We start from the raw sequence: 27,987 nt of genomic DNA on the forward strand, positions 1-27,987 counted from the left end.
TCCTGTCACCTCGGCTCACCTGGGTCGGCTCTGCTCACGGCGGTCTAAACTAAGTTCAATGTCGTCTGGACGGCTCGTTTGAGCTGATCGGGATTATGTACACGAGCGGCAGGCGGATGAGCCTCCACGAGGTGAAGAGGAAGGACCCTGTGTGGGTCTCGGCCGGAGGTCTGTGTCAGGACGCCCCGGGGTTCAGCAAGGCGCCCCCGTCCCCACGGGGTCCCAGCCGGGCCCTGTCCGTGGCCTATATCTTGATCCAGGACGCATCGCTGCCGCAGACCGAGGAGAACCTGTCCCTCAAGTGTCTGAAGGAAGCCTGCGCTGACGTCCACGCCGTGTTCAAGACCATCTCATTCGAGAGGATCTCTCTGGGCACCACCGACATCCTGGATAGTTTCTACAACGCAGGCAAGTTGAGACCTGCGCTCCCAGACCTGCAGGCAGCAGGCCTTCTCACTGTCCCGGGACGAGCCCGGGACCGTCTTACTGTCCCGGGACGAGCCCGGGACCGTCTTGCTGTCCCGGACGAGTCCAGGACCGTCTTACTGTCCCGGGACCGTCTTACTGTCCCGGACGAGTCCAGGACCATCTTACTGTCCCGGACGAGCCCAGGACCGTCTTACTGTCCCGGGACGAGCCCGGGACCGTCTTACGGTCCCGGACGAGCCCTGGACCTTCTCACTATCCCGGGACCGTCTTACTGTCCCGGACGAGCCCGGGACCATCGCACTGTCCCGGGACAGAACCTTCTCACTGTCCGCTTGTTGTTCCACAGACGTGGCGGTGGTTGAGATGAGCGACACCTTCTGCCAGCCGTCTCTGTTCTACCACCTCGGCGTGCGGGAGAGCTTCAGCATGACCAACAACGTCATCCTGTACTGTTATAAATCCAAAAGCAAAAGTGACGTCCACGCTATCAAGGTAAACAACCGCTCCACGTCAGAGCTGGCGGCGAGCCACAGCAACACGCCAAACACAACAAGAGTTCACTAAGAGATCGGCGTTCACTAAGAGAACAGAATTAAGAGAACATTATTAAGAGATCAGGTTCACTAAGATCAGGGTTAATTAAGATCAGGCTTCACAAGAGATCAGTTCAGTAAGAGTGAACTGTGTGTGTGTGTGTGTGTTTCTGTGTGTCCCTGTGTGTGTTTGTCCCTGTGTGTCTGTTTGTGTTTATGTGTCCGTGTGTGTGTGTGTGTGTGTGTGTCCCTGTGTGTATCCGTGTGTGTGTGTGTGTGTGTGTGTCCCTGTATGTGTGTGGGTGTGTGTCCCTGTATGTGTGTGTGTGTGTGTCCCTGTGTGTGTGTGTGTGTGTGTGTGTGTGTGTGTGTGTCCCTGTGTGTGTGTGTGTGTCCCTGTGTGTGTGTGTGTCCCTGTGTGTGTGTGTGTGTGTGTCCCTGTGTGTGTGTGTGTGTGTCCCTGTGTGTGTGTGTGTCCCTGTATGTGTGTGTGTGTGTGTCCCTGTATGTGTGTGTGTGTGTGTCCCTGTGTGTGTGTGTGTGTCTGTGTGTGTGTCCCTGTGTGTGTGTGTGTCCCTGTGTGCAGGAGCAGTGTGGCCCCTACACCTTCATCCCCTACGTGGTCTCTGCGGGGGGCCGTGTGCTGGCCTGTGACCTGGGCCTGATGAAGGGTCTGGAGGAGCTGATCAGCCTCACCATGGAGCCGCTGCTGACCCCCCTGGTGGAGCGGCTGGTCTCACTGCTGGAGGGGCTCAACGTCCAGACCAGGTCAGACCCCCATAACACAGGCCACAGTACTGTCTCTGCTGTCACTTTGGTTGTGAACATGTTACAGCCTTAGACACTAACCTTAGCCACTAACCTTAGACACTGGCCTTAGACACTAACCTTAGACACTAACCTTAGACACTAACCTTAGACGCTAACCTTAGACACTAACCTTAGACACTAACCTTAGACACTGGCCTTAGACACTAACCTTAGCCACTAACCTTAGACACTAACCTTAGACACTAACCTTAGACACTAACCTTAGACACTAACCTTAGACACTAACCTTAGCCACTAACCTTAGACACTAACCTTAGACACTAACCTTAGACACTAACCTTAGACACTAACCTTAGACACTGGCCTTAGACACTAACCTTAGCCACTAACCTTAGACACTGGCCTTAGCCACTAACCTTAGACACTAACCTTAGACACTGGCCTTAGACACTAACCTTAGACACTGGCCTTAGACACTGGCCTTAGCCACTAACCTTAGACACTGGCCTTAGACACTAACCTTAGACACTAACATTAGACACTAACCTTAGACACTGGCCTTAGACACTGGCCTTAGACACTAACCTTAGACACTAACCTTAGACACTAACCTTAGACACTGGCCTTAGACACTAACCTTAGACACTAACCTTAGACACTAACCTTAGACACTAACCTTAGACACTGGCCTTAGCCACTAACCTTAGACACTGGCCTTAGACACTAACCTTAGACACTGGTCTTAGACACTGGCCTTAGACACTAACCTTAGACACTGGTCTTAGTCACTGGTCATAGACACTGGCCTTAGACACTGGCCTTAGACACTAACCTTAGACACTAACCTTAGACACTGGCCTTAGGCACTAACCTTAGACACTAACCTTAGACACTAACCTTAGACACTAACCTTAGACACTGGTCTTAGACACTGGCCTTAGACACTAACCTTAGACACTGGTCTTAGACACTGGTCTTAGACACTGGCCTTAGACACTGGCCTTAGACACTAACCTTAGACACTGGTCTTAGACACTGGCCTTAGACACTGGCCTTAGACACTAACCTTAGACACTGGCCTTAGACACTAACCTTAGACACTAACCTTAGACACTGGTCTTAGACACTGGTCTTAGACACTGGCCTTTGACACTGTTGACCACCATTTGGTCTTATAGAGGCTGCATTACATTGGTTTTGATCATTCTGCTTGTAGCTGGTTCAGCGATTATCTGTCTGATAGACGGCAATCAGTTAAATTGGGAAGCTACCAATCTGAGATTTTAACAGTTACAAATGGCGTCCCACAGGGCTCAATATGGGCCCAGTTGGTTCAGTTCTATTCACAATTTATATCAATAACATTGTTTCATCTCTACCGAACTGTCACGCCCATCTGTACGCTGACGACACAGTACTGTATTGCATTTCGGATTGGGTGCACCCATCTATTCAGAACCTACTGAGCTCCTTTAGCACCCTGCAGAACTGCCTCGTGGTCCTCAGGCTTGTTCTTAATACAGACAAAATACTTTATATATATATATATATATATATATATATATATATATATATATATATATATATATATATATATATATATATATTTATAATACTTTTTACAAACAATGGACTTTTAATCGAAAGAGGTACAGAATATAAATATCTCGGCATCTGGATAGATGATAAACTCACTTTTAATTTTCACATAAAAAATCTTGGATGTCGATTGCGACAAAAAAATTGCTAAAACAAAACCACCTTCCCTATATTTAGTAGGAAAAGGATTATTGAGGCAGTTTTCATGTCTGTCTTTGATTACGGTGATGTAGTTTACTGGCATGCAGCACATTCATGTCTTAAACTCCTGGACTCGGTTTTTCACTCTGCTTTTAGGTTCATCACAGGAGATGCCCATGACACACACCGTTGTGTCTTATATGGAAAGGCTGGGTTGTCCTCTCTTAAATGAAGACGTGACGCACATTGGCACATTTTTATTTATAAAACCCTGTCCGGGAAGCTTCCTCATTAATAGACTGTAATGCTGGAAATTTCAGATGTGCTTTGTCAGACGTGCTCCACTGACATGTTCGTTCTTCATGTTCCTCAAGTCAGGTCTGAGCTTGGAAAGACAGCTTTTAGCTTCAGTGCCCCGGACTCCTCGAACAACTTGCAGCAACAAATTAAAATGAATACCTTCATATCCTATAATTGTTTGACTCGACATCATTGAAAATGAGGGTCACCCCTCAATTGATCTTTCGAGTATAAATAATTAATAACACACAGAACAGGTCGGACCTGGTCCAGGACTGACTCTGTCCTGGTCCTGGTCTAGACCTGCTCTAGGACTGACTCTGTCCTGGTCTTGGTCTAGACCTGGTCTAGGACTGACTCTGTTCTGTTCCTGGTCTAGACCTGGTCTAGGACTGAGGACTGACTCTGTCCTGGTCCTGGTCTAGACCTGGTCTAGGGCTGACTCTGTTCTGTTCCTGGTCTAGACCTGGTCTAGGGCTGAGGACTGACTATGTCCTGGTCCTGGTCTAGACCTGGTCTAGGGCTGAGGACTGACTATGTCCTGGTCCTGGTCTAGACCTGGTCTAGGGCTGAGGACTGACTCTGTCCTGGTCCTGGTCTAGACCTGGTCTAGGGCTGAGGACTGACTCTGTCCTGGTCCTGGTCTAGTGAGTACTTCCGGGAGTCGGTGCGTCTGGAGATACGGACGGCCCGGGAGCGGTTCACCGGGGCCCAGCTGAGCCAGGAGCTGGCCCGGATCCAGAACCGGCTGGACACCGTGGACCTGCTGACCCCCGACATCATCATCAACCTGCTGCTGTCCTACCGCGACGTCCAGGTCAGCCTCCTGGGGCCAATCAGAGGCTGTCTGTCCACAGGCTGTCTGTCCACAGCCTGCCGACCTGCCAATCAGGGTGTCGGGTCCGAGACAGCATCCCGGTGACCGTCCAATCAGGGTGTCCTGTCTTAGACAGCATCCCGGTGACCGTCCAATCAGGGTGTCCTGTCTGAGACAGCATCCCGGTGACCGTCCAATCAGGGCTGAGACTGAGGTTAGGTGACTTTATATCACTGTCCAGTACCTCCATGCACTGGTAACACCTCCATGCACTGGTAACACCTCCATGCACTGGTAACACCTCCATGTACTGGTAACATCACCATGTACTGGTAACACCTCCATGTACTGGTAACACCTCCATGCACTGGTAACACCTCCATGCACTGGTAACACCTCCATGTACTGGTAACACCTCCATGTACTGGTAACACCACCATGTACTGGTAACACCTCCATGCACTGGTAACACCTCCATGTACTGGTAACACCACCATGTACTGGTAACACCTCCATGTACTGGTAACACCTCCATGTACTGGTAACACCTCCATGTACTGGTAACACCTCCATGTACTGGTAACACCTCCATGTACTGGTAACACACTGTCTTCTGCTGTCCAGGACTACGATGCGATCATCAAGCTGGTTGAGACTCTCACTACCCTGCCCATGAGCAAGGTGGCAGCCAACGACAACATCAAGTTCCACTACATCTTCGCCCTCAACAGGTAACCCCCCCCCAGAGCTCACTAACTCTACAGGTTGGCACAGGTGCTCTCTCCTCTCTCTCTCTCCTCTCCTCTCCTCTCCTCTCCTCTCCTCTCCTCTCCTCTCTCCTCTCTCTTGTCCTCTCCTCTCCTCTCTTTCCTCTCTCCTCTCCTCTCTCTCCTCTCTCCTCTCCTATCCTCTCTCCTCTCTCTCTCCCCTCTCCTCTCCTCTCTCCTCTCCTCTCCTCTCTCTCCCCTCACCTCTCCTCTCTCCTCTCTCCTCTCCTCTCCTCTCCTCTCCTCTCTCTCCTCTCTCCTCTCCTCTCTGCTGGTAGAGTTGGGTTCCCTGTAGTTTAACTTTACCCCGTGTCCCCCACAGAGATGGAGGTTCACATTGGGCCTCTGGGAGGCCTACTGCTGGGGATTGAACCCGGGACCCCCTAACCCGAGCCCGTTGTGTCCACAGGAGGAACGGGCCAGGAGACCGCGCCCGGGCCCTGAGCGTGATCCTGCCCATGGTGGGCTCGGAGGACCGCGCGGCGTCAGACGCCTACTGCATGTGTGGCCGCATCTACAAGGACGCCTTCATCAGCTCCGGCTTCAGCGACCACAGCAGCCGAGAGCAGGCCTGCTACTGGTACGACCCCCACGGCTAGCCTGCTACTGGTACGACCCCCACGGCTAGCCTGCTACTGGTTCGACCCCCACGGCTAGCCTGCTACTGGTACGACCCCCACGGCTAGCCTGCTACTGGTTCGACCCCCACGGCTAGCCTGCTACTGGTACGACCCCCACGGCTAGCCTGCTACTGGTACGACCCCCACGGCTACCCTGCTACTGGTACGACCCCCACGGCTAGCCTGCTACTGGTACGACCCCCACGGCTAGCCTGCTACTGGTACGACCCCCACGGCTAGCCTGCTACTGGTACGACCCCCACGGCTAGCCTGCTACTGGTACGACCCCCACGGCTAGCCTGCTACTGGTACGACCCCCACGGCTAGCCTGCTACTGGTTCGACCCCCACGGCTAGCCTGCTACTGGTACGACCCCCACGGCTAGCCTGCTACTGGTACGACCCCCACGGCTAGCCTGCTACTGGTACGACCCCCACGGCTAGCCTGCTACTGGTACGAACCGCAACTAGCCCTGTGCTAGCCCTGTGCTAGCCTGCTACTGGTACGACCCGCCACTAGCCCTGGGCTAGCCTGCTACTGGTATGACCCGCTGGGCTAGCCCTCGGCTAGCACTGGGCTAGTGCTGGGCTGGTGTTGTGTCAAGAGGTCTTCCATTGACCAGCTGGACGGTGGGGGTTTCTTCACATTATGCGCCGCATGCAGGTTCATAATGTGTGTGATGGTTGACAACAGGTGGCAACAGAACCACAGACGATGTTAGCATTATGATTATTTATCGTTTACATGTAACAGCCTTGGACCAGCTATGAAGGCCCGAAAATAACATCCCCCTGAGGACTCCAACCCCCCCGTCACCCAGTCTCCCACAACAAGGAGGTTCCCACGCAACTGTGTGTGTGTGTGGTTGTGTGTGTGTGTGTGTGTGTGTGTGCTGCCTTGTAAAAATAGCTTCAACATAAACAAGTGAACTTGGAGGAACGCAACTGAATCCATCTGTAGGGACTGATCATCATCGTGTGTATGTTTCTGTCTGTCTGTCTGTCTGTCTGTCTGTCTGTAGGTATGGGAAGGCCTTTGAGGTGGAGCCCAGCCTCCACTCTGGGATCAATAACGTGGTTCTCCTGATGGCCGCTGGCCACGAGTTCGACACGTCGATCGAACTCCGCAAGATAGGTGATCTGTTGCTTCTGTCTGCTGTCAAGTCCAACACCTTCCACCTTGGTTTACAAAGCTTTCAGGATTTTTTGTTTTTATATAAACTTAATCCGTCATCATATTCAAAAAATAAATAAATTACCTTGTTTGTGAATGAACCTCCCCCCTCCCTCCCTCCCCTCCCTCCCCTCCCTCCCTCCCCTCCCTCCCCCCTGCCCTCCCTCCCTCCCTTCCTCCCTCTGCCCTCCCTCCCTTCCTCCCTCCCCCTCCCTCCCTCCCCTCTGCCCTCCCTCCATCCCTCCCTCCTCCCCTCCTCCCTCCCCTTCCCTCCTCCCTCCCCTTCCTTCCCTCCCTCCCTCCCTCCCTCATCCCTCCCTCCCTTCCTCCCCTTTCCTACATCCCTCCCCCCTGCCCTCCCTCCCCTCCTTCCTTCCCTTCCCTCCCTCCCTCCCTCCCCCCTGTCCTCCCTCCCCTCCCTCCCTCCCTCCCTCCCTCCCTCCCCCCTGTCCTCCCTCCCCTCCCTCCCTCCCTCCCTCCCTCCCTCCTGTCCTCCCTCCCTCCCTCCCTCCCTCCCTCCATCCGTCCCCTCCTCCCTCCCCTTCCCTCCATCCCTCCCCCAGGTGTGACCCTGAGCACCCTGCTGGGGAGGAAGGGCAGCCTGGAGAAGATGCAGGACTACTGGGACGTGGGTCTGTATCTGGGCGCCAGCATCCTGGCCAACGACCACAAGAAGGTGATCGAGGCCTCGGAGAAACTCTACCGCCTCAACGCTCCCATTTGGTGAATACCATAACATCATATGGTCTTCTTATATGGTACACACTGGGATTACCTGCTCACTACACTGGGATTACCTGCTCACTACACTGGGATTACCTGCTCACTACACTGGGATTACCTGCTCACTACACTGGGATTACCTGCTCACTACACTGGGATTATTTGATCAGTACACTCTGATCATCTGCTCATTAAACTGAGATTATCTACTCACTACACTAAAATGACTTGATCACTACACTCAGATTACTGGTAGGTTACACTCAGATTACTGGTAGGTTACACTCAGATTACTGGTAGGTTAGACTCAGATTACCTGGTAGGTTACACTCAGATTACCTGGTAGGTAACACTCAGATTACCTGGTAGGTTACACTCAGATTACTGGTAGGTTACACTCAGATTACCTGGTAGGTAAATCTCAAATTACCTGGTAGGTTACACTCAGATTACCTGGTAGGTAAATCTCAAATTACCTGGTAGTTTACACTCAGATTACTGGTAGGTTACACTCAGATTACCTGGTAGGTTACACTCAGATTACCTGGTAGGTTACACTCAGATTACCTGGTAGGTAACACTCAGATTACCTGGTAGGTTACCCTCAGATTACCTGGTAGGCTACACTCAGATTACCTGGTAGGTAACACTCAGATTACTGGTAGGTTACACTCAGATTACTGGTAGGTTACCCTCAGATTACCTGGTAGGTTACACTCAGATTACTGGTAGGTAAATCTCAGATTACCTGGTAGGTTACCCTCAGATTACTTGGTAGGTTACACTCAGATTACCTGGTAGGTAAATCTCAGATTACCTGGTAGGTTACACTCAGATTACCTGGTAGGTAAATCTCAGATTACCTGGTAGGTAACACTCATGCCTATGGTTTGAGCCGGGGCTGGGGAGCCAAGGGAATGTGAGACAGGTCTGAGACCGATTGGCGTTTTGATGGTTTTGGTGGTTTCTCGGTGTTCAGGTACGTGGGCTCCATCATGGAGACCTACATCATCTACAGACAGTTCGCCAAGCCGCCACAACTCCGCTCCCCCAAGCAGGACACGGTCAACTTCTGGATGGAGCTCCACCTCCAAGCCTGCAAACCCACGGTCTCCACAGACCGCTGCCCGGTAAGAGCCTGGTCCCCTGGGCCTCTGGTCCTCTGGTCCTCTGGTCCTCTGGTCCTCTGGTCCTCTGGGCCTCTGGTCCTCTGGTCCCCTGGTCCTCTCCTCTGGTCCTCTGGTCCTCTGGTCCCCTGGTCCTATGGTCCTCTGGTCCTCTGGTCCTCTCCTCTGGTCCTCTGGTCCCCTGGTCCCCTGGTCCTCTGGTCCTCTGGTCCTCTGGTCCCCTGGTCCTCTGGTCCTCTGGTCCTCTGGTCCTCTGGTCCTCTGGTCCTCTGGTCCTCTCCTCTGGTCCTCTCCCCTGATCCTCTCCCCTGGTCCTCTGGTTCTCTCCTCTGGTCCCCTGGTCCTCTCCTCTGGTCCTCTGGTCCCCTCCCCTGGTCCTCTCCCCTGGTCCTCTCCCCTGGTCCCCTGGTCCTCTCCCCTGGTCCTCTGGTCCTCTCTGGTCCTCTCCTCTGGTCCCCTGGTCCTCTCCCCTGGTCCTCTGGTCCTCTCCCCTGGTCCTCTGGTCCTCTCCCCTGGTCCTCTGGTCCTCTCCTCTGTTCCTCTGGTCCTCTCCTCTGGTCCTCTGGTCCTCTCCTTTGGTCCTCTCCCCTGGTCCTCTCCCCTGGTCCTCTGGTTCTCTCCTCTGGTCCTCTCCCCTGGTCCTCTGGTCCTCTCCTCTGTTCCTCTGGTCCTCTCCTCTGGTCCTCTGGTCCTCTCCTCTGGTCCTCTCCCCTGGTCCTCTCCCCTGGTCCTCTGGTTCTCTCCTCTGGTCCCCTGGTCCTCTCCTCTGGTCCTCTGGTCCCCTCCCCTGGTCCTCTCCCCTGGTCCTCTGGTCCTCTCCTCTGGTCCTCTCTGGTCCTCTCCTCTGGTCCCCTGGTCCTCTCCCCTGGTCCTCTCCCCTGGTCCTCTTAGTTTATAGTTGGTTAACTAGGACATACTAAGTTAAGGCATTGTTTAAGTCTACAAGCTAAATCTCTTTTTAAGGCATGTGTTTGGACCGCCGTTACAGCCAGAGGCCAGAGGAGTGTGACCTCACCTCTGTTCCTAAAGGAGTGTGACCTCACCTCTGTTCCTAAAGGAGTGTGACCTCACCTCTGTTCCTAAAGGAGTGTGACCTCACCTCTGTTCCTAAAGGAGTGTGACCTCACCTCTGTGTTCCTAAAGGAGTGTGACCTCACCTCTGTTCCTAAAGGAGTGTGACCTCACCTCTGTTCCTAAAGGAGTGTGACCTCACCTCTGTGTTCCTAAAGGAGTGTAACCTCACCTCTGTTCCTAAAGGAGTGTGACCTCACCTCTGTTCCTAAAGGAGTGTGACCTCACCTCTGTGTTCCTAAAGGAGTGTGACCTCACCTCTGTTCCTAAAGGAGTGTGACCTCACCTCTGTTCCTAAAGGAGTCTGACCTCACCTCTGTTCCTAAAGGAGTGTGACCTCACCTCTGTTCCTAAAGGAGTGTGACCTCACCTCTGTTCCTAAAGGAGTGTGACCTCACCTCTGTTCCTAAAGGAGTCTGACCTCACCTCTGTTCCTAAAGGAGTGTGACCTCACCTCTGTTCCTAAAGGAGTGTGACCTCACCTCTGTGTTCCTAAAGGAGTGTGACCTCACCTCTGTTCCTAAAGGAGTGTGACCTCACCTCTGTTCCTAATGGAGTCTGACCTCACCTCTGTTCCTAAAGGAGTGTGACCTCACCTCTGTTCCTAAAGGAGTGTGACCTCACCTCTGTTCCTAAAGGAGTGTGACCTCACCTCTGTTCCTAAAGGAGTCTGACCTCATCTCTCTTCCTAAAGGAGTGTGACCTCACCTCTGTTCCTAAAGGAGTGTGACCTCACCTCTGTGTTCCTAAAGGAGTGTGACCTCACCTCTGTTCCTAAAGGAGTGTTACCTCACCTCTGTTCCTAAAGGAGTGTGACCTCACCTCTGTTCCTAAAGGAGTGTGAACTCACCTCTGTTCCTAAAGGAGTGTGACCTCACCTCTTTTCCTAAAGGAGTGTGACCTCACCTCTGTTCCTAAAGGAGTGTGACCTCACCTCTGTTCCTAAAGGAGTGTGACCTCACCTCTGTTCCTAAAGGAGTGTGACCTTTGTTCCTAAAGGAGTGTGACCTCACCTCTGTTCCTAAAGGAGTGTGACCTCACCTCTGTTTCTAAAGGAGTGTCCTCTGTCAGGTCCTCATCCTGGAGCCCACTAAGGTGCTGCAGCCGGCGGTGGTCAGCGTGAGCGAGGAGGACCAGAGCAGAACCCTCCAGCTCCAGCACGTCACCCCGCTGGAGGTCTGTCTGTCTGTCTGTCTGTCTGTCTGTCTGTCTGTCTGTCTGTCTGTCTGTCTGTCTGTCTGTCTTTGTGTGTGTGTGTGTGTGTGTGTGTGTGTGTTGATTTGTCTATCCCTTGTGTCTCCACAGAAAGGTCTCCACCGCTGGTCCTTCTCTGCCCCCTCCATCAGAGTCGTCAGGTAACGACAAACATCAGCTCTGTTATCACTGCAGGCTCCTCCAGCACCACAGACATCACAGCTGCTCACCTTCTATCCTGGGTCCGGTTCCCTGGGTCCGGTTCCCTGGGTCCGGTTCCCTGGGTCCGGTTCCCTGGGTCCGGTTCCCTTGGTCCGGTTCCCTGGGTCCGGTTCCCTGGGTCCGGTTCCCTGGGTTCTCCAGTGACGCCGTGTTGGCCTTGTTTACCCAGAAGCTGACCTTTAAACCAGCAGAGGGAAAGGTAAACAGCGGCCGTTAGACTGAAGGCAGTGTAACGTTGTAGACACAGCGGTCTGGAGAACCTGTTCTGATGCTCTCAGGTGTTCAGTAGAACACCTGAAACCTGTTAGAACAATGGAGAGGCTTCACCAAGGGGGGGGGATGGTGAACGGAACAATATGAACTGAAGGAATCTGGTCCTAAACCTCTAACCCTGGTGGGCCAGGCATCGTGACGTCATGAGGGGCCCCGAGGCCACGGGGCCGGTGACCCCAGGCAGCGTGACGTCATGAGGGGCCCCGAGGCCGCGGGGCCGGTGACCCCAGGCAGCGTGACGTCATGAGGGGCCCCGAGGCCGCGGGGCCGGTGACCCCAGGCAGCGCAGGATGACCTGTGAGGTTCACTCTCTGTTTCCAGTCTGGTCTCAGTGGGTCATCCCACTCAAACCAGTGGACACATGGAGGCCAGTTCCTCTGCTGAATGGCTTTGTTGCCCGTCATAAGGACGGGACGGGGATGTTGGCCCTGGGAGTGGAGGTTTGTTCATAACAAACAGTCCTGCTCAGCTTCTATCTAGACCCAGGGAAGGAGTGAATGATCAACACTGAGGAGCAGATCATCACATCACATCACTCACCACATCACATCACTCACCACATCACATCACATCACTCACCACATCACATCACTCACCACAACACATCACTCACCACATCACATCACTCACCACATCACATCACTCACCACATCACATCACATCACTCACCACATCACATCACTCACCACATCACATCACTCACCACATCACATCACTCATCACATCACATCACTCACCACATCACATCACTCATCACATCACATCACTCACCACATCACTCATCACATCACATCACTCACCACATCACATCACATATCACATCACTCACCACATCACATCACTCACCACATCACATCACTCACCACATCATATCATTCACCCCCTCATATCATTCCCCCCCTCACATCATTCACCCCCTCACATCATTCACCCCCTCACATCATTCACCCCCTCACATCACTCACCCCCTCACATCATCCCCCCCTCACATCATCCCCCCCTTCTCTCCCCCTCTCCTCAGCGTCTCTAAGAACGATGAGCGCAGCTGCTTCCTGTTCGTCCACCACAACTCTGACGACTTCCAGCTCTGCTTCCCTACGCCACTGCACTGCTTAGGGTGAGCGCCCCCCAGCCAGATCTGGTGTGTCCTTGGACCGACCAGGGCCCCCCCAGGGACCTGCCATCCAGTCATCCTGTTCTAGAAGCAGGCTCTTTGAATCCCGGCTTCCTCCATATTTCCTGGTGTCATTATCTCAACACTGGCTGGTGTGAGGTGGAGTCAGTCCCTGTCCACGTTACCACAGCCCTTACCTTCATGTGTGCCTGGGCCTCAGGTTCTGTGAGCTGGTCAACTCTCTGCTGCAGTCCACCCTGCCTCCGGCCCCGGACCAGGACCGCCTCACGGGAGAGGTTCTGGAGGTGAGAACCTCCTCCTCCGTGAAGCAACACCTGCTCCAGGACTCTTGTCAGTCTGCAGAACTCTGGGTCCTCACTGGGTCTCTCATCCCCAAGGAGATCTGAACCATCCTCCTCTCTCCTCCTGTCTCCTCCTCCCCCCTCCTGTCTCCTCCTCCCCCCTCCTCTCTCCTCCTGTCTCCTCCTCTCTCCTCCCCTCCCCTCTCTCCTCCTCCCACCTCCTCCTCTTTCCTCCCCTCCCCTCTCTACTCCTCTCTCCTCCTCTCTCCTCCTGTCTCCTCCTCCCCCCTCCTCTCTCCTCCTTCCCCCTCCTCTCTCCTCCTCTCTCCTCCTCCCCTCTCTCCTCCTCCCCTCCCCTCTCTCCTCCTCCCCTCCCCTCTCTCCTCCTCTCTCTTCCTCCCCTCCCCTCACTACTCCTCTCTCCTCCTGTCTCCTCCTCTCTCCTCCTCTCACCTCCTCCTCTCTCCTCCCCTCCCCTCTCTACTCCTCTCTCTACTCCTCTCTCCTCCTGTCTCCTCCTCCCCCCTCCTCTCTCCTCCTCCCCCCTCCTCCCCCCTCCTCTCTCCTCCTCTCTCCTCCCCTCTCTCCTCCTCCCCTCCCCTCTCTCCTCCTCCCCTCCCCTCTCTCCTCCTCTCTCCTCCTCCCCTTCCCTCACTACTCCTTTCTCCTCCTGTCTCCTCCTCTCTCCTCCTCTCACCTCCTCCTCTCTCCTCCCCTCCCCTCTCTCCTCCTCCCACCTCCTCCTCTCTCCTCCCCTCCCCTCTCTACTCCTCTCTCCTCCTCCCCTCTCTCCTCCTCTCTCCTCCTCCCCTCTCTCCTCCTCCCTCCCCCCCCTCCTCTCTCCCCCCCCCTCCTCAGTACATGTATGAGACCACTGCAGAGGGGGAGAAGGTGGTCCTGGGGAAGGGGACCTACGGGGTGGTCTATGCCGGCCGGGACCTTAGTAACCAGGTCCGCATCGCCATCAAGGAGATCCCCGAGAAGGACAGCTCGTAAGACCGCCCCGCCTCTCACTGTTCCAACATGTCTCACCTCCTCTGTGTCTCACTGTTCTAACATGTCTCACCTCCTCTGTGTCTCACTGTTCTAACATGTCTCACCTCCTCTGTGTCTCACTGTTCTAACATGTCTCACCACCTCAGACTGGCTCACTGTTGTAACATGTCTCGCCTCCTCTGTGTCTCACTGCCTCGGAGCGTTGTTCAGTAGACTTAGGAAAGCTGCTCAAAGAAACAAAGGAGCCGCCGTGGCTAAAGAATAGGTCTACAGGAAGACAGACGCTTCATTAAATGTGTACACAATACAACCTCATCATGGAGGCTAGACGTCATGAGGTTCTAGTCCTGGACCCGGTAGACCCTATGGACCCCCTGGGACCCCCTAACCTCTAGTCCTGGACCCGGTAGTCCCTATGGACCCCCTGGGACCCCCTAACCTCTAGTCCTGGACCCGGTAGTCCCTATGGACCCCCTGGGACCCCCTAACCTCTAGTCCTGGACCCGGTAGACCCTATGGACCCCCTGGGACCCCCTAACCTCTAGTCCTGGACCCGGTAGACCCTATGGACCCCCTGGGACCCCCTAACCTCTAGTCCTGGACCCGGTAGTCCCTATGGACCCCCTGGGACCCCCTAACCTCTAGTCCTGGACCCGGTAGTCCCTATGGACCCCCTGGGACCCCCTAACCTCTAGTCCTGGACCCGGTAGTCCCTATGGACCCCCTGGGACCCCCTAACCTTTAGTCCTGGACCCGGTAGACCCTATGGACCCCCTGGGACCCCCTAACCTCTAGTCCTGGTCTCGGAACCCCTTACCCCCAGTAGACCCAGCCTCTAACCCTACCCCTCCTGGCCCCAGGTACTCCCAGCCTCTCCATGAGGAGATCTCTCTCCACCGCCGTCTGAAGCACCGGAACATCGTGCAGTACCTTGGCTCCGTCAGCGAGGCCGGCTTCATCAAGATCTTCATGGAGGAGGTGCCTGGAGGTCAGAGGTCACCCTGCTAGACCCTCTGTAGATAATGTTAAAGTCAGACGTTGACATAAGTTCTGCTGGATAAAGTGCTATCGACAATCATCAATATAAACTTCAAAACACACTATATCTTTACCGATGCTTAATAACCTAAAACTTAATCTTAACTTAAACCTGACTCCTATAACCCTCTGTAAAGTACCTTTATACTAAACTGTCTGAGCTCTTACCTTACCTTAAACTGACTCCATATCTCTCATTGGATCTGAAGGCCTGGACTGTCATTCCTCTGCTGACCACTAGGGGCTCTGTCTCTTTGGCTCAAGACTATAGAGCAGGGGTCGGCAACCCTAGGCACGCGTGCCACCACTGGCAGCATAATCATTGGCACACTTAAAAAAAAAACAACTTTTTTTATTTTTCTTTTATTATTATTATTATTAAAAAAAATCACAGCACAATTCGGCAGCATAATCATTACTACAGATTTTTTTTGCACTTTATTCTGTTTTGGGCATTTCCTCCCAGTGCAAATATGTTTAAATTAGTTACAGAAAGCAGCGTTCTGAAATGGGATCAATTAATAGTTTTTAAACCGATGTTGTGAGTAATAGAGAAGAAAATATTTAAAATATTGTTGCAAGTGGCCTGTATGCATCGCCTTCACATGGTTTTGCAAAGCTGTACATGTCTTAAAGATATTGATGTGGATGGTTCCAACATTCTCATATATTCTCGTTCTTTACATTTCTCAAAGTGCAAATATGTTTTTGAATGAGTTTCTGAAAATGCTGTTTTAAGATGGGACATATGTAATTATAATTTGTAAGCCCATGTTGCAAATATAACAACCAAAAAAACATTTAAAATGTTGATGCATGATTGTGGACTATATGGAAATAGTACAATTCCAGGTCTTCTGGAAATGTTTTTGGTCGCTGTGTCATAATTCAGCTTAATTTTTAATATATTGTTGCTTAAGGTACACTCATTAACGAGAAAATGTCAAACTGGCACTGCAAGTTGAAAAGGTTGCTGACCCCTGCTATAGAGGAAACAGTGTGTGTGCGTGTGTGTGTGTGTGTGTGTGTGTGTGTGTGTGTGTGTGTGTGTGTGTGTGTGTGTGTGTGTGTGTGTGTGTGTGTGTGTGTGTGTGTGTGTGTGTGTGCTGTGCAATGCAGGAAGCGCTTGCTTCCTGGAACAAGAGACACATGTGTGTTGTAGCCACACTCAATCTGCCCTATCTGTGCAGGTTGAGTGTGAGTACATTTATACTTACTCGGATCCTGGTAGAAGTTTTTATACCTGGCTCTGTAGTCTGTCTGTCTGTAGTCTGTCTGTCTGTAAGCTGTCTGTCTGTAGGCTGTCTGTCTGTATTCTGTCTGTCTCTAGGCCAGGGGTCTCAAACTCAACTTACCTGGGGGCCCCTGGAGGTAGAGTCTGGGTCAGGCGGGGCCACATCAAGTATTCCACAGAACAAAGGAGCACAACTGACCCAATCTAAGTTAATGATCGGGCTATCATTAGATAACGTTGGCTATGTAATCGCTGACAACAGGGGACATTTCATAGCGGTTGGTGGAAACCGGGACATTCTAGCGTCCTTTGGCTTTTGTCGGGACTCAGGACACGCCACTCAAAATTGGGACTGTCCCGGCAAAACCGGGACATCTGGTCACCCTACAAGGCATAAAAAAGCGTGGCAAGCCACTCAGCAAAAGTGTGCGTTTGACAACAACACGCACTAATACTAAACTTTGATGTCTAGTAGGGGGGCACAAAATATCATCCCGCGGGCCGCGAGTTTGAGACCCCTGCTCTAGGCTGTCTGTCTTTAGGGCTGTCTGTCTGTAGTCTGTCTGTCCGGAACCTGCTACATGTGTTTATTCTGGGAGGCTTTGCATGTTTCGGTAAATGCAGAACTCTCTCAGAGTGGTTTGACCTTCAGAGCAGAGCTGCTAGTGAGCTCTGCTCTGAAGGTCGGGCCGGGCGGGCGGGGCCAGAGCAGATGAATCAGCAGCTTGCAGATCAGCTGCTCTTTCCCAGGCTACAAGTGAAGCTTCACATGACCACGGCGTTGAGTCTGCTGCCCCCTAGTGGTTAAACAGTGGAACTGTTAAAACATTCTTGAGGAATATATTATGTTAGTCCTCTGTTACCAAACATGTGATCTAAAAGCTGCTTCATGATTGGTCATTGTCAAGGTGTTTCCTTTATTCAAATATTCCGCCTACTCCTCTCTCCTCCTCCCTCCTCCAGGCAGCTTGTCCTCCCTGCTCCTCCTCCTGACTCCTGTCTCTCTGCTCCTCCAGGCAGCCTCTCCTCCCTCCTGCGCTCTAAGTGGGGTCCTCTGAAGGACAACGAGGCCACCGTCGTCTTCTACACCAAACAGATCCTGCAGGGCCTCCTCTATCTCCATGACAACCAGATCGTCCACCGAGACATCAAGGTAGGGCGTGGTCTCCTCTCCTCTCCTCCTCCTCTCCTCTCCTCTTCTCCTCCTCCTCCCCCTGCTCTGGTCTCCTCTCCTGCGCTCGAACCACTCATCCACCGTTTGTGTGTGTGTGTGTGTGTGTGTGTGTGTGTGTGTGCGTGTGCGTGCGAGCGTGTGTGTGTGTGTGTTCAGGGAGACAATGTGCTGATCAACACCTACAGCGGGATCCTAAAGATCTCCGACTTCGGGACGTCCAAGCGCCTGGCGGGAATCAACCCCTGCACCGAGACCTTCACCGGTGAGCCCTCCTCCTCTTCCTCCTCCCACTCCTCCTCCTCCTCCTCCTCCTCCTCCTCCTCCTCCAGATCACCTCCTCCCTCCTCCTCCTCCCACTCCTCCTCCAGATCACCTCCTACTCCTCCTCCTCCTGCTCCCTTACACCTTTACCTCCTCCCATCCACGTTGTGGGTGGAAGGGTGACGGTGTAGAGGGTGGAGGGTGGTGGTCCAGAGGGTGGAGGGTGGTGGTCCAGAGGGTAGAGGGTGGTGGTCCAGAGGGTGGAGGGTGGTGGTCCAGAGGGTGGAGGGTGGTGGTCCAGAGGGTGGAGGGTAGTGGCCCAGAGGGTGGAGGGTGGAGGGTGGTGGTCCAGAGGGTGGAGGGTGGTGGTGCAGAGGGTGGAGGGTGGAGGGTGGTGGTCCAGAGGGTGGAGGGTGGTTGTCCAGAGGGTGGAGGGTGGTTGTCCAGAGGGTGGAGGGTGGTGGTGCAGAGGGTGGAGGGTGGAGGTCCAGAGGGTGGAGGGTGGAGGTCCAGAGGGTGGAGGGTGGTGGTCCAGAGGGTGGAGGCTGACGGTGTAGAGGGTGGAGGGTGGTGGTCCAGAGGGTGGAGGGTGGTGGTCCATAGGGGGGAGGGTGGTGGTCCAGAGGGTGGAGGGTGGTGGTGCAGAGGGTGGAGGGTGGAGGGTGGTGGTCCAGAGGGTGGAGGGTGGTTGTCCAGAGGGTGGAGGGTGGTGGTGCAGAGGGTGGAGGGTGGTGGTCCATAGGGGGGAGGGTGGTGGTCCAGAGGGTGGAGGGTGGTGGTGCAGAGGGTGGAGGGTGGTGGTCCAGAGGGTGGAGGCTGACGGTGTAGAGGGTGGAGGGTGGTGGTCCAGAGGGTGGAGGGTGGTGGTCCATAGGGGGGAGGGTGGTGGTCCAGAGGGTGGAGGGTGGTGGTGCAGAGGGTGGAGGGTGGAGGGTGGTGGTCCAGAGGGTGGAGGGTGGAGGGTGGAGGTCCAGAGGGTGGAGGGTTGTGGTCCAGAGGGTGGAGGGTAGTGGTCCAGAGGGTGGAGGGTAGTGGTCCAGAGGGTGGAGGGTAGTGGTCCAGAGGGTGGAGGGTAGTGGTCCAGAGGGTGGAGGGTGGTGGTCCAGAGGGTGGAGGCTGACGGTGTAGAGGGTGGAGGGTGGTGGTCCAGAGGGTGGAGGGTGGTGGTCCAGAGGGTGGAGGCTGACGGTGTAGAGGGTGGAGGGTAGTGGTCCAGAGGGTGGAGGGTAGTGGTCCAGAGGGTGGAGGGTGGTGGTCTAGAGGGAGGAGGGTGGTGGTCCAGAGGGTGGAGGGTGGTGGTCCAGAGGGTGGTGGGTGGTGGTCTAGAGGGAGGAGGCTGACGGTGTGGAGGGTGGAGGCTGACGGCGCGCTCCCCCCTCAGGGACCCTGCAGTACATGGCCCCTGAGATCATCGACCAGGGCCCGCGGGGCTACGGCAAGCCGGCGGACATCTGGTCCCTGGGCTGCACCGTCATAGAGATGGCCACCGGGAAGCCCCCCTTCCACGAGCTGGGCAGCCCTCAGGCCGCCATGTTCAAGGTCCGCTGCCTGTCTGTCTGCTGACTCTGTCTCACTGACACCATCTGTCTGCCTGACTCCGTCTGTCTCACTGACTCTTTGTGTCTCACTGACACCATCTGTCTGCCTGACTCCGTCTGTCTCACTGACTCTTTGTGTCTCACTGACACCGTCTGTCTCACTGACTCTGCCTGACTGTCTGTCTGCCTGAGTCTGACTGTCTCACTGACACCATCTGTCTGCCTGACTCCGTCTGTCTCACTGACTCTTTGTGTCTCACTGACACCATCTGTCTGCCTGACTCCGTCTGTCTCACTGACACCGTCTGTCTCACTGACTCTGTCTCACTGACTCTATGTGTCTCCCTGACTCTGCCTGTCTCCCTGACTGCCTGTCTCACTGACACCGACTGTCTCCCTGACTCTGCCTGTCTCACTGACTGCCTGTCTCCCTGACCACTGTCTCACCCCCTCCAGGTGGGGATGTTTAAGATCCACCCGCGGGTCCCAGAGAGCATGTCCTCCCAGGCTAAGACCTTCATCATGGGCTGCTTCGAGCCCGACCCCCACCACCGCGCCACCGCCAAGCTCCTCCTCAAGGACCTCTTCCTCATCTCCTCCAGGAGGCGCGCCGGCCCGCCCCACGAGCAGGAGCCCAGGGAGGCGCCTTCAGGTGAGGAGGCTTCTCCTCCCCTCTCCTCCTCCTCCCCTCCTCCTCCTCTTCCTCCCCTCCTCCTCCTCCCCCTTCTCCTCCTCTTCCTCTCCTCCTCCTCCTCCCCCTCCTCCCCTCCTCCTCCTCCTCCCCCTCCTCTCCTCCTCCCCTCCTCCTGCTCCTCCTCCCTCTCCTCTCCTCCTCCTCCTCCTCCTCCTCCCCTCCTCTCCTCCTCTTCTCTTCTCTCCTCCTCCCCTCCTCTCCTCCTCCGCCTCCTCCTCTCCTCCTCCCCTCCTCCTCCTCCTCCTCCCCCTCCCCTCCTCTCCTCCTCCCCCTCGTCTCCTCTCCTCTCCTCCTCCCCCTCGTCTCCTCTCCTCTCCTCCTCCCCCTCCCCCCCTCTCCTCCTCCTCCTCATTAACATGTGGTTGGGTCCATGTTAATTGATTGATTGGTTATAGGTGTGTGTGTGTACTTGGTGATCTCCCCGTTCTAGTGAGTCTGTTTCAGGCGTCCTGTTTCCCGCCTCGCTTCACAAAATAGAAAACAGAATTGAAACATTTTAGTATGAAAACATGTTGCCCATATTTCATCTAGTGCGTGTGTGTGTGTGTGTGTGTCTGTGTGTGTCTGTGTCTCTGTGTGTGTGTGTGTCTCTGTGTGTGTGCGTGTGTGCCTGTGTGTTTGTGTCTATGTGCGTGTGTGTGCCTGTGTGTGTGTGTCTCTCTCTGTGTGTTTCTCTGTGTTTGTGTGTCTGTGTGTGTGTGTGTGTGTGTGTCTCTGTATGTCTCTGTGTGTGTCTGTGTGTCTCTGTGTGTGTCTCTGTGTGTGTCTCTGTGTGTGTCTCTGTGTGTGTGTCTCTGTGTGTGTCTCTGTGTGTGACTCTGTGTGTGTGTGTGTGTGTGTCTCTGTGTGTGTGTGTGTGTGTGTGTGTGTGACTCTGTGTGTGTGTGTCTCTGTGTGTGTCTGTGTGTGTGTCTCTGTGTGTGTGTGTGTGTGTCTCTGTGTGTCTCTCTGTGTGTGCGCTCAGACCTCCAGCGCAGCCTCTCCGTCCCGGTCGTTGTGTACGTGGAGGACACCGACTCGGTCGACTCTCTGGACCTCAGCCTCTCCTTGGACCTCCGGCGCCACAGCCCCGCCCTCGGCGGCGAGGACACGCCCCCCTCCGGCAGCTTCCTGCTGTAATGCACCCTACTTCCTGTTTTCATCACCATATGATCTAGTCGAATGTCAACAGTTATGGTTTTTTGTAATCTTCTTCTGAGTACTTGTGTATACGTGTAGTTGTGTAGTGTAACGTGGGGCTGTGTGGGTGTGTCCCCAGCGCCCCTGGCTCCGCCCCCTGTAGTTGTGTAGTGTAACGTGGGGCTGTGTGGGTGTGTCCCCAGCGCCCCTGGCTCCGCCCCCCTGGCGCCCGGCTCCCCGGCGGCGGCGGGCGAGAGCCCCGGTCTCTTCCTGCTGCGTAAGGACAGCGAGCGCCGTGCTACGCTGCACCGCGTGCTGAGCGACCACATCGGGCCCGTGGTCGCACACATCCAGGACGCCCTGCCCGCGGTAACACAACCCAACACAACCTCAACACGTCTCTATTAACACAACGCCCTGCCCGCGGTAACACAACTCAACACAACCTCAACACATCTCTATTAACACAACGCCCTGCCCGCGGTAACACAACTCAACACAACCTCAACACATCTCTATTAACATAACGCCCTGCCCGCGGTAACACAACTCAACACAAATCAACACAACCTCAACACAACTCTTTTAACACAACGCCCTGCCCGCGGTAACACAACCCAACACAACCTCAACCCAACTCAACACAACCTCAGAGGTAATACCCATCTACACAACTTTATTAACAGGATGCCCTCAACACAACTTTATTACCACAACACCTTCAACACAACTTTATTAACAGGACGCCTTCAACACAACTTTTTTCACACGACACCCACGGTAACATACCTTCAACACAACTTTATTAACATGACACCTTCAACACAACTTTATTAATTATGTGGTCACATGACCCAGCAGTGACATGACCAGGAAGTGGAAGAACAAAGAGGAGAAACATCCTCATGTATAGAACATTCTCTAACATTTATAGAACATACTCTAACATTTATAGAACATACTCTAACATTTATAGAACATACTCTCACATTTATAGAACATACTCTAACATGTATAGAACATACTCTATCATTCATAGAACATACTCTAACATGTATAGAACATACTCTAACATTTATAGAACATACTGTAACATTCATAGAACATACTCTAACATTTACATTTACATTTACATTTAGGGCATTTAGCAGACGCTTTTATCCAAAGCGACTTACAATAAGTGCATTTGTTACAATAAGTACATTTGTCATAAGAAGTGAAACAATATATCGCTGTCGGTACAGTAAAGACGTTCATAGAACCAAGTGCAAGTATTACAATCGCTAGGCTAACCCATTACCGTGTAAAGCAGCGATAGCAGCTACTGTAGATGCTACACAATTAAGTACCTTGAATAAGTGCAATGTACAAGTGCCAGGACGTACAACATTCAATGGTGGCTGTGCATTGGTTTCTATGCAGAGTCGAGATGAACTCTCTAACATGTATAGAACATACCCTAACATTTATAGAACATACTCTAACATGTATGGAACATACTCTAACATTCATAGAACATACTCTAACATGTATAGAACATACTCTAACATTTATAGAACATACTCTCACATTTATAGAACATAATCTAACATGTATAGAACATACTCTCACATTTATAGAACATACTCTCACATGTAGGGAACATACTCTCACATGTATAGAACATACTCTAACATTTATAGAACATACTCTCACATTTATAGAACATACTGTAACATGTAGGGAACATACTGTAACATGTATGGAACATACTCTAACATGTATAGGACATACTGTAACATGTATGAATATACTCTAACATGTTAAGAATATACTCTAACATGTATATAACATACTCTACCATAGATATTACATACTCTAACATGTATATAACTTCCTGTAACATGTATAGAACATACTCTACATGTATAGAACATACTCTAACATGTATAGAACATACTCTAACATGTTTAGAGCATACTCTAACATGTATAGAACTTCCTGTAACATGTATAGAACATACTGTAACATGTATAGTACATACTCTACATGTATAGAACATACTCTAACATTTATAGAACATACTCTTACATGTTTAGAACATACTCTACAATGTATAGAACATACTCTACATGTACAGAACATACTCTAACATGTATAGAACATACTGTAACATGTTTAGAACATACTCTAACATGTATAGAACATACTCTAACATGTTTAGAACATACTCTAACATGTATAGAACATACTGTAACATGTTTAGAACATACTCTAACATGTATAGAACATACTCTAACATGTTTAGAACATACTCTAACACAGGCGTCGGCAACCCTAGGCACGCGTGCCACCACTGGCACGGGGCAGCATAATCGTTGGCACACTTGAAAAAAAAAAAATAAAATTATTATTATTATTAAAAAAAACATTCACAGCACAATGCGGCAGCATAATCATTGCTACCATTTTTTTTTTGCACTTTATTCTGTTTTGGGCATTTCCTCCCAGTGCAAATATGTTTAAATCAGTTACAGAGAGCAGTGTTCTGAAATGGGATCAATTAATAGTTTTTAAACCGATGTTGTGAGTAATAGAGAAGGAAATATTAAAAATATTGTTGCAAGTGGCCTGTATGCGTCGCCTTCACATGGTTTTGCAAAGCTGTACATGTCTTAAAGATATTGATGTGGAAAGTTCCAACATTCTCATATATTCTCGTTTTTTACATTTCTCAAAGTGCAAATATGTTTTTGAATGACTTTCTGAAAATGGTGTTTTAAGATGGGACATATGTAATTATAATTTGTAAGCCCATGTTGCAAATATAACAACCCAAAAAACATTTAAAATGTTGATGCATGATTGTGGACTATATGGAAAAAGTACAATTCCAGGTCTTCTGGAAATGTTTTTGGTCGTTGTGTCATAATTCAGCTAAATTTTAAATATATTGTTGCTTATGGCACACTCATTAACGAGGAAATGTCAAACTGGCACTGCAAGTTGTAAAGGTTGCTGACCCCTGCTCTAACATGTATGAATATACTCTAACATGTAAAGAATATACTCTAACATGTATATAACATACTCTACCATAGATATAACATACTCTAACATGTATAGAACCTACTGTAACATGTATAGAACCTACTGTTACATGTATAGAACCTACTGTAACATTTATTGAACATACTGTAACATGTACAGAACATTACTGTAACATGTATAGAACCTACTGTAACATGTACAGAACCTACTGTAACATGTACAGAACATACCGTAACATGTATAGAACCTACTGTAACATGTATAGAACCTACTGTAACATGTATAGAACATACTGTAACATGTACAGAACGTTACTGTAACATGTATAGAACCTACTGTAACATGTACAGAACATACCGTTACATGTATATAACCTACTGTAACATGTATAGAACCTGCTGTAACATGTACAGAACATTACTAACCCCACGATGGTGTGGATTCATTAATGCTGTTGTAGCTTGGTGGGGTCTCTGTGCTGACGGCGGATCACATCCTGCACCTGATTGGCTGTCTGCGCGACCACATCCGCTCCCCCGACCGGAGGGTCCTGACCAGCGGTCTGCTGGAGCTTCGAGCCGCGCTGCTGGCTGCTGCAGTACCGGCCAGCAGCCTGCAGGCGGCGCTGTTCAGCTTCCAGGACGCCGTGAGTTGAACTAAAGGATTTAATGGAGATTAGATTGAGTACAGTGGAATCAGAGCATTTGGACGGTACGGTTTTAAACTAGTTAGGAAACCAGTTGTCATCGTTTATTTTTTAGGATTATAACTTTATAAGGTTTACCGAAGCAATTCCGACTAGGCTATGAAAATTAGGGTTAAGGTGAGCTAAAAACACGTTATTACCAAAGTGGGATTTTAAACTTTATGTTGGATGTTTGTGTGTGTGTGTGTGTGTGTGTGTGTGTGTGTGTGGGGGGGGGGGGCTTTACCTCACAAAAGAGTTGATCTCTTCCTGTCCAGGTCAAGGAGTAAAGTAGATCTCTTTCTAGTAGACCAATTTGTACCTGTTTCTACCTGTCCCTGTTTCCACCTGTCTCTGTTTCTACCTGTTTTCACCTGTTTCTACCTGTTTCTACCTGTTTTCACCTGTTTCTACCTGTTTCTACCTGTTTTCACCTGTTTCTACCTGTTTCTACCTGTTTCTACCTGTTTTCACCTGTTTCTACCTGTTTCTACCTGTTTCTCTGCCCAGGTGAAGAAGGTTCTCCGCCAGCAGCAGGTCAAACCTCACTGGATGTTTGCTCTGGACAACCTGCTGAGACAGGCCGTTCAGGAGGCCATCACCGTGCTGCTACCAGGTACTCACCCTGTCACTCAATCACCCTGTCACTCCATTCACCCTGTCAATCAATTCAGCTTGTCACCAAGTTCACATTCACCCTGACACTCGTTTCACCCTCTCTCTCTCTCTTTCGTCCCTCCCCCTCCCCTTCCTCTCTCTCCCCCTCCTCCCCCCCTCCCTCCCCCCTCCCTCCCCCCTCCCCCCCCCCCCCCCCCCCCCCCCCCAGAGCTGAAGCTCCAGCTGCAGTCGTCCTTTGAGGGTGAGGAGGCGGGCTCTCCCCTGGAGCATCTCGGCGTTCCCGCCTTCAGCCAGGAGGCGGAGCAGGACGCCGCCTGCCAACCCCCGGAGACGGGGGACCCGGACGGTCACCATGACGATAGCAGTGGTCACCATGACGACCACCCGCTCCCCTCCTGTCCGCTGAGCCTCCAGCTGGCCGAGCTTCGGCAGGAGACACAGAGGTGAACGGGAAGCACTCTCCTCACCTCTTCTCTCCTCACCTCCTCTCTCCTCACCTCCTCACCTCCTCTCTCCTCACCTCCTCTACCCTCCCCAGGCTCCTGAACCAGCTGACGGAGAAGGAGACAGAGTACCAGGACCTCCTCAGAACCTCCGTCCAGAGGAAGCACCAGGAGATACAGGTCCTCAAGACCTTCTCTACAGGTGACCCCCTCGCCGCTGATCAGAGGAGCGGGGCGCACTAACATCTAGAGGGGCTCGTGGAGCGAGGCGGCTACGTATCCGACAGCGTTTCAGAGCCAGAGCACTGCTGCTTCCTGTCTCTACCCTCACTGAGCCTCCCCGTGTCCCCACACTGCAGGTGGTCCGCTGGCTGCTCAGATGGACTGTCCTGCTCCTGAGGACAAGGCCTTGGTCCACTGGCTCAGAGCGGTCCCTGTAGACCAGGACACGGTCCACAAGGTGACCCTCAGATCAGCACCATAACCACTATGGAGACACTTCTGTCCACAGCGTCCTCAGACTGTGGGCTAAACCACCAGCAGCAGACTGAAGGCTTTGTCTTCAATCTGGGGTCTAGTGGTGGTAGAGTGGTGGTTTAGTGGGTTAGTGGTGGGTGAGTGGTGGTTTAGTGGGTTAGTGGTGGTTTACTGGGTGAGTGGTGGTTTAGTGGGTTAGTGGTGGGTGAGTGGTTGTTTAGTGGTGGTAGAGTGGTGGTTTAGTGGTGGTTTAGTGGTGGTTTAGTGGTGGTTTATTGGTGGTTTAGTGGGTTCTCGCTGTAGATGGTGGTTTAGTGGTGGTTTAGTGGTGGTTTAGTGGTTGTTTAGTGGGTTCTCGCTGTAGGTGGTGGTAGAGTGGTGGTAGAGTGGTGGTAGAGTGGTGGTTTAGTGGTGGTTTAGTGGGTTCTCACTGTGGTTCAGTGGTGGTTTAGTGGTGGTTTAGTGGTGGTTTAGTGGGTTCTCGCTGTAGATGGTGGTTTAGTGGTGGTTTAGTGGTTGTTTAGTGGGTTCTCGCTGTAGGTGGTGGTAGAGTGGTGGTAGAGTGGTGGTAGAGTGGTGGTTTAGTGGTGGTTTAGTGGGTTCTCACTGTGGTTCAGTGGTGGTTTAGTGGTGGTTTAGTGGTGGTTTAGTGGTGGTTCAGTGGTGGTTTAGTGGTGGTTTAGTGGTGGTCTAGTGGTGGTTTAGTGGTGGTTTAGTGGTGGTTTAGTGGTGGTCTAGTGGTGGTTTAGTGGTGGTTTAGTGGGTTCTCACTGTGGTTTAGTGGTGGTTTAGTGGTGGTTCAGTGGTGGTTTAGTGGTGGTTTAGTGGTGGTTTAGTGGTGGTCTAGTGGTGGTTTAGTGGTGGTTTAGTTGTGGTTTAGTGGTGGTTTAGTGGTGGTCTAGTGGTGGTTTAGTGAGTTCTCACTGTGGTTAAGTGGTGGTTTAGTGGTGGTTCAGTGGTGGTTTAGTGGTGGTTCAGTGGTGGTTTAGTGGTGGTTTAGTGGTGGTCTAGTGGTGGTCTAGTGGTGGTTTAGTGGTGGTTTAGTGGTGGTTTAGTGGTGGTCTAGTGGTGGTCTAGTGGTGGTCTAGTGGTGGTCTAGTGGTGGTTTAGTGGTGGTTTAGTGGTGGTCTAGTGGTGGTTTAGTGGGTTCTCACTGTGGTTTAGTGGTGGTTTAGTGTATCTTCTGACCCAGGTGTGTTTTTCTCTCCCAGCTCCTCCACCATCACTTCTCCCTGGACTGCCTGCTGGAGGACGCCTGCAGAGACGACCTGGTGTACTGCGGCATAAGGTGGCGACGCACAGCCACTCTGATCAGAGGACCGCTTCTCTGCTGGTCGCTATGGTAACCACCCCATCCTGTGTCGCGTTGCTAGGGGCGGGATGCTGTGCCGCGTCTGGGCGGCGGTCATGACGGCCAGGAACGCTGGTCTGAGCACCATCAGGGAGGAGATCAGGAGGGCAGTCTGCTGAAGAGCCAGGAGGAGGAGCCAGGACCAGGGGGAGG

At 52.3% G+C, this 27,987-nt stretch overlaps 1 protein-coding gene across 1 annotated transcript; it reads left to right on the forward strand.

Annotated features, from left to right (window-relative positions):
* LOC307073033 (mitogen-activated protein kinase kinase kinase 5) lies at window positions 1-27,987 on the forward strand. The gene is made up of 28 exons (XM_079732699.1): window positions 1-408; window positions 776-921; window positions 1,549-1,730; window positions 4,422-4,590; window positions 5,215-5,321; window positions 5,767-5,937; window positions 6,999-7,111; window positions 7,714-7,873; window positions 8,853-9,003; window positions 11,143-11,247; window positions 11,377-11,426; window positions 12,782-12,877; window positions 13,095-13,179; window positions 14,035-14,168; window positions 15,033-15,160; window positions 17,461-17,597; window positions 17,775-17,880; window positions 19,261-19,418; window positions 19,874-20,069; window positions 21,076-21,226; window positions 21,434-21,599; window positions 24,721-24,906; window positions 25,456-25,561; window positions 25,772-26,006; window positions 26,102-26,208; window positions 26,366-26,466; window positions 27,695-27,771; window positions 27,857-27,987. The coding sequence occupies exons 1-28, from the start codon at window positions 96-98 to the stop codon at window positions 27,951-27,953; spliced, it is 3,933 nt and encodes a 1,310-aa protein (XP_079588825.1). The 5' UTR covers window positions 1-95; the 3' UTR covers window positions 27,954-27,987.

This window comes from Pollachius pollachius (assembly GCF_949987615.1).
Source record: "Pollachius pollachius genome assembly, chromosome: 1".
NCBI lineage: Eukaryota > Metazoa > Chordata > Actinopteri > Gadiformes > Gadidae > Pollachius > Pollachius pollachius.

What these genes read in the sequence shown, in the direction of transcription:
- LOC307073033 (XM_079732699.1), top strand. Translation starts at nt 96, where the DNA reads ATGTACACGAGCGGCAGGCGGATGAGCCTCCACGAGGTGAAGAGGAAG. An exon ending in TACATCTTCGCCCTCAACAG is followed by an intron (nt 5,322 to 5,766) that starts GTAACCCCCCCC and finishes TTGTGTCCACAG; the next exon opens with GAGGAACGGGCCAGGAGACC. An exon ending in CGAGAGCAGGCCTGCTACTG is followed by an intron (nt 5,938 to 6,998) that starts GTACGACCCCCA and finishes GTCTGTCTGTAG; the next exon opens with GTATGGGAAGGCCTTTGAGG.